This window comes from Strongylocentrotus purpuratus, unplaced genomic scaffold (assembly GCF_000002235.5).
Source record: "Strongylocentrotus purpuratus isolate Spur 01 unplaced genomic scaffold, Spur_5.0 spur5_contig_835, whole genome shotgun sequence".
NCBI lineage: Eukaryota > Metazoa > Echinodermata > Echinoidea > Camarodonta > Strongylocentrotidae > Strongylocentrotus > Strongylocentrotus purpuratus.
The window spans coordinates 440,043-456,919 of record NW_022145541.1 but is presented as its reverse complement, the minus strand read 5'-3'; the positions used below and the strand labels follow the sequence as shown (position 1 = coordinate 456,919).

General features: G+C 36.5%; 2 protein-coding genes across 2 annotated transcripts in view; one reads left to right on the top strand and one right to left on the bottom strand.

Annotated features, from left to right (window-relative positions):
* Positions 1-6,538: 6,538 nt before the first annotated feature.
* LOC105438707 lies at positions 6,539-8,033 on the top strand. The gene is made up of 2 exons (XM_011666862.2): positions 6,539-6,867; positions 7,379-8,033. Exons 1-2 carry the CDS (start codon positions 6,539-6,541, stop codon positions 8,031-8,033), a joined length of 984 nt encoding a protein of 327 aa, XP_011665164.2.
* A 3,124-nt stretch (positions 8,034-11,157) lies between these two features.
* Positions 11,158-16,877, bottom strand: part of LOC115923736 — a 29,041-nt gene continuing 23,321 nt past the window's right edge. Inside the window, exons 17-18 of the mRNA XM_030985013.1 lie at positions 15,935-16,087; positions 11,158-12,401 (exon numbers count right to left, since the gene is read on the bottom strand). Coding sequence (XP_030840873.1) covers positions 12,385-12,401; positions 15,935-16,087 — 170 coding nt within the window. The 3' untranslated portion in view covers positions 11,158-12,384. The remainder of the gene's footprint in view (positions 12,402-15,934; positions 16,088-16,877) is intronic.

The window sequence follows — 16,877 nt, the reverse complement described above, 5'->3', positions numbered from 1 at the left end:
CCATTCTAAGACAAAGATTTCCTTATATGCAGATGACACGGCAGTATTTCATCATGGAAAGGATTATAAAGTTTGTGAATACAATCTCCAAAAAGATTTTACCCGTATCTTGAAATGGCTAAAATACAATGGACTGTTTTTAAATGCAAATAAAACCAAAACAATACTATTTGGTTCCAAAAGAATAATTCAAAATAATAATATCTGTATTCGTTACAGTGACAATGTACTCGACTCAGTCGAAAGTATGAAATATCTAGGTGCAACACTAGACAAAAGTTTAACATGGTCGTTACATGTAAAAGAAGTTGTTAAGAAAGTATCGGGTACGATTGCCTGCATTAGACGTATACGCAATTATATTTCCCGTAAGAATCTTATTACATTATACTATTCTCTTATCCTACCGCATTTTAACTACTGTAATTCAGTATGTGGAAATACTTCGAAACAAAATCTAACAAAGTTGCAAAAATTACAAAATAGATATGCACGATTAGTTCTTCGTGCCGAATATTTTACACCCCAAAATGTTTTAATGAGTAAATTGAAATGGCGGTCATTAGAGGAAAGAATTAAATATCAGAAATGCATCTTGATTTTTAAAATCATAAACGACCTATCACCACCATATCTTAATCCATGTATAAGTAAAAGACCGATATCATATTCTACTCGTTATGCTTTAAACAGTCCATTATTCATTCCAAAGTGTAAAACAAATTTTAAAACGAAAACCTTAGCGGTCTCAGGAGCTAAAATATACAATAAATTACCCTATCATATTAAAAATTGTAAGTCGCTGCAAAGTTTTAAAAAGAATGTCAAAACCTTTCAGTTTCCGTTGTAAACATATTTTCACGTTAATTTGACCTTTATTTATTACATTTCATTTATCTAGTTTTCTCAATTTGATAGTTGTATTTTTTTTCCTTATAATTTATTGTTAATGCGTGTTTTTCGTTACCTATGTTTAATTATTGTATATACCATGTATATTTTATCTTTGTATATATGTTTTGAATTCATGTTATTATTGTACATGTTTTTATGTGAATACAGGGCTCTCTGGGAGAGCAGGCTCATAAATGAACTTGAATGAGACCACCCTGTTAAAATAAAACTATAATAATAATAAATAAATAAATAAAAATAATAAGTGCATGCCCCTTTCCCTTATGAAAAATGCCCCCATTTCAAAAAGAGCCCCTTCCCCTTCTCATAAATGCCCCTTTCCCTTCTCATAAACACCCCTTTTCATCTCTTGTAAATAACCCTATTCAATTCTAAGAGATACTCGTTTTTACTTTGACAAATGCCCCTTCCCCTCCTGATAAGTGCTGTTTTCATTTCTTATAAATGCCCCTTTTATTAAGTGACACGTCCCGCTTTTCCTTCCTAATAAATACTCCTTTTCCTTCTTATAAGTGCCCATTCCCCTTCTCATAATTACCCCCTTTTTACCTTTGATAAGTGCCCCGTTTATTTTAACATGTGCCTTTCTTTCTTTTTAATAAGAGCCACTTCCCCCTTCTCATAAAAGCCCCCTTTCACCTCCGATAAATGCCCCTATCAAAATATGATGGGTGCCTCTTTTCCGTCGACGAATGCACATTTTGGCATTCTTATAAAATCCTTTTTCATCCCTGGTGCGTGCCTCTTTCTTTAGTCGTAAGAAGTGCCCCCTTTGGCCATTTGCACCTCTGATAATTAGGCTTAGCCTTTGTACTTTGACACGTGCTCCTTTTCTTTTCCAATAAGTGTCTTAACCATTTCGATAAGTGTCCCCTTTGCTCCTCATCATTAAACGTGCCCCTAATTTCAAGCGACTAAGAGCAGTTTCCCTCAAAGCTCGCTCGTTACGCTCGCTCGTAGTTATAGATGTTATAATTTTGTAAATTATCAAAGGCCTTTTTCAGTCTTCCGTTATGAGAATGTGCTTATAATAACCCCATCAGGATTGGGGTTTTCCTCTTTATAAGATGTAATTTTTCGCACTGCGACCTCACAAATCTTAAAGATTGAATGAATTTTCAGACCATCACGACCAACTGCAAAGTAATATCTTATATGTTGTATAAAGAGACAAAAATAATGAAATCATCCCTGATAAAGTAATCACAATATAGGGTTATATACAAATGTCAAACAAATTGTATATTCTCGCTTTGAGATTTCTCTTGGAAGGTGCCCTTTTCCCCCAGGAAGTGCCCTTTTTGTTGGTGCAGCCCCCCCCCCCCCCACACACACACACACTTTGGAAGTCGGCTCTTGGTATAGGGATAGAGTCTCTTACCTTAATATCAACCTTCCAAATGTCCTCTCTTTTTTCTCTTTTTTTTTTTTTTTTAAAATATCATCTAAGGGCTATAAAGACAGGCATATACTCCACTAAAGGCTTGATTAACGTAGCCAGTGTACACACACAGTCATTAAATCCTCACAGCTAGGGGAGCTTGAAAGATTTGAGTTGTCTCAACATGTAAATTCTCCTGCTAGCCTTGGAAAGCATGGTGCTTACATCCGGGCTATTCCATATTATATCCTGCATCGAAAATTTGTTGGCTTTTGATTGGTTGAGAGCTCTTCACATGACCAGAAATATTTGACCTATTTTTAGAAAGTACTATATGAGAGTACTATTTGGTTTACTATTTGGGAGTTGAAAAAAAAATGTGATTTTTTTTTTTTTTAATTGAATCAATTTTTTTTCTTCAAATCTTAATTTAATGAAAACAAAATATTTTGAATCTTTTTAGATAAAATTGACATTTTTTTTGTTCTAAATTTTTTTGAACCAAAAATGTTTTTTTTTTTTTTTAAATAAATTTTTGATGCAGGATATAAAACAAATACGCCATGCCTTCTATTCGAGGTACTGGTTAAACTATGGGCCTCGGTGACTCCAAAAGTACCATTTGCTTCGGGGCTGCGCCCCTCAGCAAATAGTACTATTGGAGTCACCTCTTGCGCATAGTTTTAACCAGAACTTCTCAAGGTAGTGTATATTTGTATATTATGAGATCTGATTGCACAAGGATACCTCGTATTTTACAACAAGTATATTCATTCACAAAGACTAAGATCGATTTTAAGTTGGACTTAACTATGGCAGGCCGTTCATGCCACTGTTTTCTCTCACCATTTACTGGCATTGGTCTCTCAATTAGGGACGTACAAATCATGGTCACAAATTTACAGAATTTACATTTGTTGATAAATCATTATTGAAGGAAAACATTATCTAAAGATCATAACTAATGCCGTGACTGAGCGAACAGTGGCATGAACAGCCTGTCATAGTTATGTCTAACTTAAAGTCGATCTTAGTCTTTGTGAAACACCCCTGCATGTTTGCCTATTTCAACATTCGGTGGTAGCATATCCAAAGGTGACTCCCATCACATGTCACTTACGATAATAGCATTCAACTTCATGTTGTTTGTGTGACACCACGTATATACGTGCTAAGTTCGTAATAATAATAATAGTTCGTTCTTTTATTACAGCGCATTTCAGGACCGAAGACCCTCTCAAAGCGCTTTACACTTTACAATGTACGTTCATGAAGGCTATTCATGCTTGTATTTTGCTTGTCAAAGTTGCCCTTTATGCAAAGATCGAGGCGTCCGGGATTTGGGAAAAGAGGGGACACAATTTGTTACTTTCCAAACTGCTGAGAAGCAAGCAAAGTAAAGAAAAATAACAAATAACAAAAAGAAGTCATCACCCCAACAATAAAAAAGGAGGAGAAGGACGCTTTGGGCCTTGCAGAAGGGGACAGAGGGTATTCACTTGAGTTCAAAGGTTATTGTTTCTCTCTCTCTCTCTATATATATATATCAATCTGCCACTGCCACTGTTCCCAGCATATGTTGGAATATAATGCAGTCATTATTGGAGGGAACTTGAGCGATTCCCATTTTTTCGAAAGAGAGAGGGAGAAGGAAAGAGAGAGAGAGAGAGAGAGAGAGAGAGAGAGAGAAAGAAGGTGAGAGAGAGAGAAAAAAAAGAGGGAAAGAGAGAGGGAAAAAGAAAGAAGGAAAGAGAGATTGTAAGAGATGAGATAGGGAGATGAGGGAGAGAGCTGAGAGAGGCAGCGGGGGGGGGGGGGGGGGGGTGGGGTACACAAAATTGTTTTGAACTTGAAAAATGTATATATAATATACAGAAATTTTGACAATTAAAATGGGATGGTATATAATTAAGAATGTCGAAATACAAGGGACTGAAGTGAAAGTGGAAGTTTGAATGTTCATATAACTCAACAATAGGTCCCGTTCAGAAGAGTTCAAAGGTTGGTAAGGGGGGGGGGGGGGGGTAACAAAAAAAGGGGGTAAACAAAATGTACAGTATATTGTGTTGAAGTGACAAATGTATAGAGGCCTATGTTGACAATAAATATGGGATGGTATCGAAATGCGAGGTACTGAAGTGTAAGAGGGAGATTGAATGTTCATAGAATTCAACAATAGGCCTCGTTCAAAAGAGTTTAATTTAATTATAGCAATATAATTATGTGCAATATTAAGTGTCATGATGATTGGCATAGCGGGTTCTTCCATTCATTCGTATTTTGATATTGCATGTGCTTTTATCCTTCCTCTCACTCCTTCATCCCTTTTTCTCTATTCGAACTTGCTACTTTTCAAATTTCCTTTTCTCTTCTTCAGTTCTGGTCTTTCCTCTCTATTTTTATTTCACTCCCATTCCCTCTCTCTCTCAGCTCTATGTCTCTCTCTCTGTCTCTTTGCCTCTTTCTCTCTTCTTCCTTCTCTCTGTTTCTCTCTCTCTCACTTTCTGTCTCTCCCTCCTCCTCTCAGCCTCTTTCTCGTCTGATGATGTTTTACAGTACAACATTCTATAATCATGTTTTTCTTACTGTGTCCAATAACACCTAAGGAATTCCAATTCTTTTAAATAATGATAAATTAATGATAAATTATAATTGGTAATTATAATTATCAGTATGGTGTATGTCATGTATTTCAGCAATATAATTACGTGCAATATTAACTGTCATGATGATTGGCATAGCGGGTTCTTCCATTCATTCGTATTTTGATATTGCATGTGCTTTTATCCTTCCTCTCACTCCTTCATCCCTTTTTCTCTATTCTAACTTGCTACTTTTCAAATTTCCTTTTCTCTTCTTCAGTTCTGGTCTTTCCTCTCTATTTTTATTTCACTCCCATTCCCTCTCTCTCAGTTCTATGTCTGTCTCTCTCTGTCTCTTCTCTCTCTCTCTCTCTCTCTCTCTCTCTCTTTGCTCTCTCTGCCTCTTCCTCTCTTCTTCCTCTCCACCTCTTGCTCCTCTGATGATGTTTTACAGTACAACATTCTTTAATTATCTGCTATTCTTACTGTGACTAATAATACCTAAGGAATTCCATTGTTTTCATGTGCAATATGTTTATATATTATACTGTACTCATATCACACTTAGCACACTGCCAAGACTCCAGTTTTAATACTTTTGAATACTTTTTAATACTCACTATACCTTCTGAATGGAATTTGTATTGCATTTTATCACAATTTTCCAATGTTACAGTTAATTTAATTGAACTCACGTACAGGCGCGTACGCAGGATTTTTTCAAGGGGGGGGGGGGGGGGGGTTAACATTTTCAAATCGGGCCGATAATTTCGCACTCGACTCAGCCAGCAGCTGAATAAGCGGGGGGGGGGGGGGGGGGGTTTAGTCTCGAAATTTGAAAATTTGACATTTTGCTCCGTTGGGGGTAAGGTCACCTTTTTGTCAGCCATGGGAATATATATATATTTTTTTTTTTTTAAATTAAAAAAAAAAAAAAAAAAAAAAAAAAAAAAAAAAACCAAATGGGGGGGGGGGGGGGGGGGGGGGGGGTTTAGGGGGGTTTATACACATAAAAATACCAAAAGGGGGTTTAACCCCCCCAAACACCCCCCCCCCTGGGTACGCGCCTGCTCACGTATCTGTATACACTTTATTTGTTTTTATGTAAACATTTATTCATTTTCGTTAGCAATATTTCATATCTTGTATTTTTTTTTAATCCTTTTTGTTTGTTACTACTTTAATGTTTTGATTTAAACATTTATTCATTGTTATATATTGTTCTCATTTGCTATGTTATCTTTATATGTATATGTACACATGTTTTTGAATGCTTTTTATATTGATGTAAACTTGCATTTTTAGTCCTTGGACTTTTTGACAAGTCAAGAATAAAACCTTATTTGAATATTGAATCTTGAATCCAGTTTAAAGGTTCATGATATCTATAATGATTATCCAGGGAGGTGAGACTCCCTGGTTTCTCTACATTCTGTCACGTAGCCTATTGTTCCAAAGTGCTGGCGTTGGAATGCGGTGTATACGTGAAGAAACCGCGCTCTCGATCCGCTTCAGTTCAGTAACTGAAAGCATGCTGAAAGCATTATGTTCGTGTTAGAGTTACACTGACTTTGTTACATGGAGTAAGAACTTTTAACACGCTCAACCATTTTGTAGGTAACTAGTAAACCGAACATTTGAACCTTTGAATAAATCAACCATGGAAACGCCTTCCATTGGAAGTGAAATAGAAGAAGGTACACTTGCCAGTGAAGGGCGAGCTGCTCGTGATGATGGAAGTCGTACAATTATCTGGTGTGTACCTCGCTCTGTTTCTACGGCTCTCACAAAGTGTCTTAGTTTCATTGAAGGTATCCAAGTTTGGCTAGAACCCTACAGCTACTGCCGAACCACCCGAGTGATTATAAAGCAACAGCTAGACCTTGATGTACCGGCCGAATACGAAGGGAATGAAGAGATTTATAAACGAATGACTGATCACTTTAGAGAGACTGGGCAGGGGAACACAACGATACACGAAAACCTATCGTAAGTTTTCTTTATTTATGCCCCCATGCACCCCTTTCCCCCCCACCCCCAATCGAATGTTGAAAGGAGCAGGGGAAAGAATAAAGGGAATACAGGACTGGGACAATTTGAGAGGGCGTAAATTTCCTGTTCTATAACTTTTAAAGACTGTGAGAGCATTAAGGACCACTATTGAGATGGTTCCAAATAAGCTGTTTTCCTCTTTTACAGATTTATCTGTAATATGGTAAAATATGTTTGTTGCAGGATTTAGGCCCTGTTTCATAAACTTGTTATCATTAACAAATTTCTATGAAAATTACCTCTTAGCCAATCAAATGGCAAGATTTCAGGAAGTTTTAAGACTTATATCTGTTACAGTTATTGTAACTTGTCATTAAGAACAAGTTGTATGAAAGAGGGCCCTGGTAGCTAGCCATTTTCAGGCCCGGCCGACGACAGACTCATTTGGGTGATAGACAAATAGTTTTAAACGTTTTTTTCGTGCCCCCCTTTTCCCTTCATTTAACAGTTATGCATCGATCGGTCGTTTTTTGGAGCATTCGGTAAGCCGTCATGTCTTGGTGAAGGATATGGCCTTTGCTCTGTCCCCCGAACAGTACAAGTTCCTTCCAAAGGGCTTCAAGCATATCTTCTTAATTCGACATCCTCTTAGAGTGTTTAATTCGCTTCAAAAATCGGTATTTGGCCAACTATCAGCCTTGGGGATGTTGAAAGGCGAATCCGCAGTTGAGGAAACGTTCGACCTAGGACGCGACTACCCATTCCCAAACGCAGGAGGTGGCTCAGTGCATAAAGATCTCTATGACATGTGGAAGTATGTTAAAGAAAATCTAGACGCCGAATTCATTGTTGTCGACAGCGACGATCTGTTGGCGAATCCAGCCGAATTACTACCGAAGATCTGCCGAGCGGCCGGGCTGCCATACGACGAATCGCTCTTGAAGTGGAATGGGTCTTCCGAAGTGACGGAGAGTTGGATGGTTCCTGCGGACGACATCGTAAGTAAGCTGGTGTACTTCTACGACAGAGCTATCAGGAGCAGCGAATTTCTGCCGGCAAGCAATATGCCATCACGTGACGACGTTCGACCTGACGTCATTAGATGTACCGATCAGGCTATGAAGTATTATGACGAAATGTATGAAGTCAGGATCAAGTTCTAAGTAATGTTTATCCATCATATAACTTGTTCTGAGTTGCTAGCTATAAGCGTGAATCTATATACTAATTAGCACATGGGATTTACTTTCTTTCTTTAGATCCAGTGAATTGATTAGCAATCTGAAATGGATGCCAATTGAGAAACGGTTTGAATTTCAGCGTGTTAATATGATGTATAAATGCACATATCATTTGGCACCATGCTATTTACAAGAACGTTTAATTAAAGTAAGTGACATTCATCAGCATAATACGAGGCAGGCAGTTGAAAGTTTACTTTCTGTGCCAAAGTATAAAACAGAAACGCTTTAAACATAGCCCCTCGTTTCTTCAATTATAGCATAGAATCAGTTGGACAGATCATTGGGAATGGCAAGCTCTGTGAACACCTTCAAACACATGTTCAAACAACCTTGCATTATCGATCCCCAATAAGATTTTGTTTAGTGTCTGTTTTCTTAGCACTTAAAGAATGATTTCATACCATGTATTATCAGTTATAAATACATTTTTTTTTGTAATGTTATTTAAGAGTGTACATTCAATTGCTATACTAGATTACATGCATTAATTTTTCATATTATCCAGTAATTTACTATCCTGTAATATTTTTTGTTTTTGTAAATATGTATATAACAATTGAACTCTCAAAGTATATGTTGCCTTTTTCAAGGAATACTTACCGAAATATGCTAATAGTTACTTTTCATCGGATTTAAAAACTAAATACTGTCTATGCTATAATATTAAATTAAAATATTATAATTTTGCAACAACGTTTTCTTGAATGAAAAAGCAAAGCAAAACAAACAAACAAACAATTCTTCTATTACGAGGATACCAAATACTTCGTATGTATGTTTGTACACGTTCTTACTTATTTTTTATTGCTGTTATGAATTTGTATTCAATATTTTGTTATTAATACGCTGTCGCTCATATAGGTGGAATATTTTTTTTTACCCCAATTTACGGAATTTAAAAAAAATATTTTAAGAATTATATAATAGATCTAGATAAAAGTATACATTCTCAGATTTTATTGAATAATAAGTTGCAAATGTGTGTTTTGCGCGACTGCTAAAGCATGTGTATGCTTCTATGCTTATCAAATAGGGGACCTACGCCCTTAAGTCATAAATGACAGTAATGAGGATTAATGCCCCCACAAAAGGGGACTAATATAGCACATCGACACGGTTTTGATCCTAGAGCCTCACAGTTACGAGGCCGTTGCTTTGTCGCGAACTTTTTTTCCTACGAACTTTTATACCTGGCGCATGCTCACATACGAACTGTTATCTAAACATTCTTTTTCACTACATAATATTCATTGGACCATTTGGAATAAAAATACGACAATTTTTTGGAAGAGCCAGCTTATTCCTTATGTTATCTCTTGTTATGATAATTTATTATGTATTTCATTGTTTTTTTAACTTATCATTTTTGTTGTTTTATTTCATTTCTTACTACAATTAAACTACTTTGACTCCCAAAACAACCACCTAAACTTTAAAAAAGACCCAATAACCAATGTTTAATCTATTTTTTGAAAAATGACATTTCCATATGTTTTGTACACAAATCACAAAAAATGAGCGAGTGACATGCAAAGACAAAAGGTTACGTGACCTTGTAACTGTACGTTCGATTTTCATTTTTTTTTTAAGATGCGCAAGACTCGAAAGAAAAAAGTCAGCGAGCGGCGGCGCGCCATCCATATGCCTTCCCGAGCAATCGGACAAATCGTGGAGGGGGGGGGGGCATAATACCCCCGGCCTTATTAGGGTTAAAAAGCAAATTATTTTTGAAGTGGACCTAGCCCATAAAGTATTGGCGGAGATATGACCATCCCAATAAAAAGAGGTCAATAGGAAAGCCCTTTTATGTTACTCTGGTTTATAACATTACGAACCAGAGCAAAAAAAAAGTGATTTCCCATTGAAATATATTTCTTTGGATGGTCATATCTCAGCCAATACTTAACATATTCAATCGGTTTTCGAAATTTGGACATTAATTTTGATGCTCTTTCGAAAAATTTGGAAACTCTAGGAATAGTTATTGATGACGTTTACACTTGACCACTCCATGTAGTGATCGCCAAGTTGCCTACTACGCGAACGACCCACGCATGAATATCTTAATTGTCCACCGTTGTTTCAGATAAATCTATGAACGTATATTAATGGCGCCATATATTTTTATACTAGAAAATGGGTAGTGGTTTGGGCTCATGATTAATATCTTCAGTCCATTCTATGGAGAGGGGGCTGGATCTTAAACAATCCTTAAGTTCTTCAGTTGGTTTAATGAAATCTGTATATCGTCATAAGGTAAAGAATTATTACCGTGTCATTCTCTTTCATACAAAGACCCCCCCCCTTTCATCTCTCTCTTTCTCTCTCTCTCTCCCTCCCTCTCTCTCCATCTCTCTCTATCTCTCTATATCTCAAACACACACAAGCACACACACGCACACGCGCGCGCACACATACACACTCTTTTTTTTGTCTATAGTTTTTTTTATTGATTCCAAACAATACAAATCAATCTAAGAAATAAAATACAGTTGTTTTTCCTTGACATGAATTCAAAACATTTTTCATTACATAAAACGAAAATAAAATCAGTTGTAACCCCATCCAACCAAACACACTACTACCCCCCCCCCCCCCTTCCCACCATGCAGACAGACAAATAGAAATAATCTATTTAAGAAATAAAAATAAATCATTTAAACGAGGCTACAATAGCCACAATGGCCCAGTGGTAAAAATTCATGAAAATTTCATTTGCTAAATATATTACTCATTGCGGATGTAGTATCGAAAATAATATCGCTAGTGATATTCGTTTGTATCGCAATGTGGTCAATAAGGAATCTAAAAGATCATGACGTTTCGTGCGCCGCTGCAACACTTCGTCAGGTGATAAAAAACATGCTTGCTTACATTAGTTTTGATATTGTGTTTTAAAATACAGCTTTCTAAATGAAACGCAGAGGTATGGTTGCATGCATACGTAGTGTTTGTTACTGTTTATATATATATATATATATATATATATATATATATATATATATATATATATAATATACAATACAATACAATAAACATTTAGTGCGCCATTCCCATAAGGCTCAGAGCGCTAACATCAAATAATATTATTGGTATTTACTACATGTAGTAATTAAAGGCTACAATTAGATATTCCATATAAAATATTAAATTCAATTAATTAAATTAAATAATTAAACATAGAGGAGAATTCATGTAAAGAGATGAGTTTTCAGAGCCTTCTTAAAAATATCGATAGAGGCAGATTGTCTGATGGACATGGGGAGATTATTCCACCCTTTGGATGCTGCTACCGTGAAAGTCCTATCCCCGGCTTGGACACGTGTAATTGGATAATTTAGACGGAGGTTATCATTTGTATATATATAGCCTGTCATATGTAAATAGGCGCACAGTGTCATCATGTATCCCTTTAACAGTATATTTTATTACATAACATATTATGACACTAGTAAAACAATGCACTGCATTTCATTCATTAAAACAAAAACAAGAAATCTAAATCGCAATTCAGAGGTTTTGATTATGATATTGTCATATTTTGTAAAAAAGTTGTCGACGTATTCGATAACTTTATCTAAATATTTTTATAGCATCGTATACATGAGTAAATTGTCATTCACAACTTTAAGTCAGTATAATTATATTCTATCAAAACTACAATTAACACGGGTGTCATTTAAATGAGTTTAATCATAGAGTCACGCAATCGTTTATTTATTTATTTATTCAAAACAGTTAATGAAAAAAATATTTATAACCACATTCGCAGTTTGTGGGCTGAATAAGAGATTCTTTTAAAATGGACATGTATATCAATAATACACAAAGTAGGACAAAGCTAATAAGATAGATCTATGATAAATTTATTTGGAATTAGATATCATAATATAGATTAAATAATCTGGGATCAATAATAGTTTTGTTTTAATTAAAAAAATATATATTTTGAGAATAAATCGAACGTTCTTACTATCCAAAATCATTGGAGGATAGGATTAGCAATTCATGAGAAGAAAAAAAACATTTTGAATTCGTAGTTTCTCTCAACATTTACGCTCCTGGCTCAATTTTAAGAAGTACAAAATAATTGTGGGCATATATTTATAATTTAAATCACTAATCGTTATATCCAACAATTGTTAATCACACCAAACATACAGTGGTTCGAAATTTAAGTAGATATTTAAGGAATAGAAGTAGAAAAACACAACATCTCTCCTTTCATCCATGATTATTGCATTGTTGAGTTGGGTTGGACTGAACATCATCAAGCTCCAGTAACCTCTGAATACAAAAAATAGAAATATACAGTAATTAGAGGCTAACATACAATTTGATTTTTTTGATAGAAACGCAATTTCAGTTTGTAATATTGAAGGCTGCTTGAGAATTTTATAATCTGTTCATGAACGCTATCTTCTCTAAATATCAATAAAAACTAATTTTTAGAATTTCATGGAACTGTACTTTTTAGGTTTGTATTTACGCTGTTAAGCATGTATTCTCTTTTCTTGTTTTTGTTTCACATGTGCGCCTTGAGGATTTGATTTCAAGTGGATTCGATTCTCATATATTAGTATAATCACTAATAGTATACTTTAAAATATGAGCGCATATTGCGTGATAATGTTCCAATTTAAGAAATAGAAATTAATTTAAAATATTTGTTGTGAAACCTTTCTACGAAAATGCATTTTAACACTTGAACATCACATCGGATTGACCAATAATGTACTCGGCATTGTCATAGACTCATGATTAATGAGCAATATAATGTTGTTCACCGATATGTGTCCAGGCTACTTTTTAGTCAATGATGACCACTGATTACTGATATGATCATTTCATACAAAATTACGCCAGAATATATAACCACACACGACTTACAAAGGTGCAAGGTGATTGGTTGAGTAATATTTGAAAAAAAAACTATAGTACCACCCATAGCTGGGAAGGAGAGAGAGAGAGAGAAGATTGTATCTGATCGGTCAGTGCTTTAATGCATGGAGTCAGGGGCGTCTCCAAAGGGGGGGGGGGGGGTGCGACACCCCCCTCACCTGTCAGGATATTGTGGGTAAAATTGCGCTGCCGCCGGAAAAAAGAGAAAAGGGGGAGGGGGAAAAGAGAGGGAAAGGGAAAGAAAAGAAAAAAGAAAAAGAAAAAGAAAAGAAAAAAAGGGAAAAAAATGGAAAAAAAAGGAAAAGAAAGGAAAGAAAAGAGAAGAAAGAAAGAGAAAAAAGAAAAAGAGGGAGGAGAGGAAAGAAAAGAAAAGAAAGAAGAGGAAACAAACGAAGAATAAAGGGTAAAAGGGAGACAAAAGAAACGGGGGCGAAAGAGAGGAGAGAGAGGGGAGGTAAGAGCCTGAAAGAGGAGGAGTGGGAGTAAAAGACAGAAGGGGGTTGTTGGGTGGAGTCGTCTCGTCGAGGGAGCAAGAAGGACACGGGTGAATATGTTGCTATGTCGGGTCAGCTGTGTCGGTATTCTTGCTCGATCCTCGTGTACTATATCAATGCAGAAGTTTGAAGTCGGTAAGATGTATATTGTCGGTCGGCCGACAAGTTATTTTCCCTACACGAACTGTGACTTTTTATCCGCTGTAACGACATCGAGAGTGGCTACAACTACAATACTTTTCTCGAAGTTTCACTTTCCTATAATATCAGCTAAAGAAATCAGAGGTTTAACATTTTCGGGGAAACTAAATTCGAACAAGGTTTAGGAGTCACCAACGGTACGACGAATCGTCTTCCTTTCTCTATATTGTGATGAAATGCCAAAAAAAAATCCGCGCTTTGCGCGGAAGGGGAAACTTCATTTAGACGATTTCATTCTCTAATAATTTTAGGAAACGTCAATGCTTTCGCGCTAAAGGGGGAAAACTGAATTCAGACAATTAGGGCTTATTAAGAGTCGAAAACGGTGCAACGAATCGTCTTCTTTCTCTAATAATTTAATAAAACGTCAGAACTTCCGCGCTTCCGCGCTTCGCGCGGGAGGAGAAACTGAATTCAGACAAGGATTAACAGTCGAGAACGGTACAGCAAATCGTCTTCTTTTTATAATAATTTAATGAAACTTCAAAGCTTTCGCGTTGAAGGGGGGGGGGGATTCATCTAGACTAGGATTAACAGTCGAGAACGGTACAATAAATCGTCTTCTTTTCCTAATAATTTAAGGAAACGTCTAAGCTTCCGCGCTTCGCGCGGGAGGCCTATCACCCACACTCCCTAATGAGCGCTCTTTAAGTGATTCGCTTGCCCACTACCGCCCTCCCTAAAATAAGATCCTATCTCCGCGCCCGCATTAAAGGTACTATGTCCCTTTTGCAGCCAACCTCAAATTCTGTAGAACTTTGCAGGAATTATGAATATGTCATGTATGTCTTATCTGTGAAACTTAAACGTTAGCAGTGTCCTCATATTCAAATTATGCAAGGAAACCCGTTTACTTGCTAGACTTCACTGTCAGACACTATTGAGTGACTGACTGGCGTTTTTTCTTCTTTGGTAATAACATACATGAAAAGAGTTGTAAAGGGTACATGAGCATTTGTCTACATCAATAACCCACTTTTTGTGATGGCCAAGATGAAACTGATTGAATCTTTGAACAGCATAAAACGTATGACCATTCGGTACAATTGTCTGAAAATCAAGACTATTACTTTTGGGCTCTATAGCCCTAAAGTCGATTTGACAACTAATAGTCGTTATTTTCCCACTTGAAGACATTTTCAAGCCCCACCTTTTTTAGGGAAGTTCTAAATTAGTATTATCTTTTAAATGCAGTTGGAATTTAACTTTTTCATTTTTTGGGACTGCAAATGGGACATAGTACCTTTAAAATATATCAGCTATGATGCTGACTAAGTTGACGAAAATAATTCGTATATTTATGTCGTCGAGGAAAATGACCATTTGCGCATATGCAAGTACTACAGATATTCCATAGGAAAACAAATTTAGCCTTCGGCCCCGGGTTTATAGGTTTAAATTTGTAGATATTGGACATTTAATTTTTATCGGTAATTGGTCGCTAGTTTTGTTCATTTGTTATAAAAATATTATAACCCATCAAGACGAATACTGTATTCGTGTTCATGAAAGTTATGCATATAATTATTAATTTATTCACCGAAAGCACACTCTCTGATACAGGTGTAAATATTCTTTTCAGGGGGCAAACAAAGGGCATTCATGAAGCACCTCCATCGTATCCGGACACCAACCCCTGGACGTCCATACGCATGCACGATCATAGGTTAAATTTAAGTTCCGAATAGACAGGTTCGTAGTTAGCTTTGTTACATATGACCCCCAAATATCCACAGATTTGTTACACATAGACACGTCCCACTGTGTGCATTTCGGAATGATCACTGCCAACGTCATGAAGGTGGTTCTAGAACAACTACCCCCTGGACATCCACACCCGGATAACCACCCCAGTCAACTACTCTCTAGGACAACTACCCCTAGGGTAACCACCCTCTAGGACGACTCTCCCCCAGGAAAACTACCCCCCCCCCCCCGCGGACAACGAGTTGTCCATGGGTAGTTGACCTAGGGGGTAGTTGACTGGGGGTGGTTATCCGGGTGTGGATGTCCAGGGGGTAGTTGTTCTAGAATCACCTTCATGACGTTGGCAGTGATCATTCCGAAATACACACAGTGGGACGCGTCTATGTGTAAAAAAAACGCTAAAAAGCTAACTACATGTACGAACCTGTCTATTCTGAACTTAAATTTAACCTATGACCGTGCATGCGTACCACAAATATCTGTCTTTATTCGCTATGTTTCCACCAAACCACTTACGTAGTTGGAAGTTTGCTCTAATGACTTGTTCTCCATTCTCATCATTGACTCTTGCCTCGCACGAGTATACTCTAGAGAAACGATCCTCTACGGCGTCAAAGTGTAAGACTAGTCCAGAACTTTGGATACGCACTCCTTCCACAAGGTTTCTCACTGCGAATATCAAGAGAGAAATTAAAAGGATTGTATGACTTTTAAAGTCGGATTGGAACATCAAATGTTTATATACAACACTAATCATTATGAGGGGGCAATGGGCATAGTATTATGGTTCAATTAATTTCCCGGTACTATAAAAGGTATTATATTTTTGATCGATGAAATCCTGTTCAGTGATGGTCAACAAAGCATCATGTGACCAAACATAACATTGCTATGATGTAACCGTGACGTCAGCCATGGTATAGTGCACTATACTATGGCACTATACCATGGATGACGTCATTATGCTATCAATCAAGATCAATGTGCTATCGGTCGCGGTCGCGGAACTGTGCTGCTCTCACTGCACTCTTCACTACTTCAGTGACAGGAAACATTATTATCATTATTATTTATATGAAGGTTGGTTTGAAAAATATAAAAACAAATATATCATGCACTATATTAAGCCACGAGTGAAATTATGGATTCCTCGGCGACATAAATAGCACTATTGTCTTCGGGGCCACGCCCCACAGAAAATAATGCTATTCCTGCCACTTCTATCCATATTTTCAACTAGAGCCTCTCAGTGCATGGTATATTTGTTTATCATGATTTTGCATCAAACTTTAAAGACAAAGTTGAGTACCTGTTATGCGATTACAATCTCGAAGTTATTTTGGACGGTTAAAATGTTGTAAAAAGAAAGAAAATATTGTGCGGCATTAATTTTTGGATCATCAAAAATTATGACAGATTGACTAAAATCACAAACATTTAAAATCAATGACCACAGACA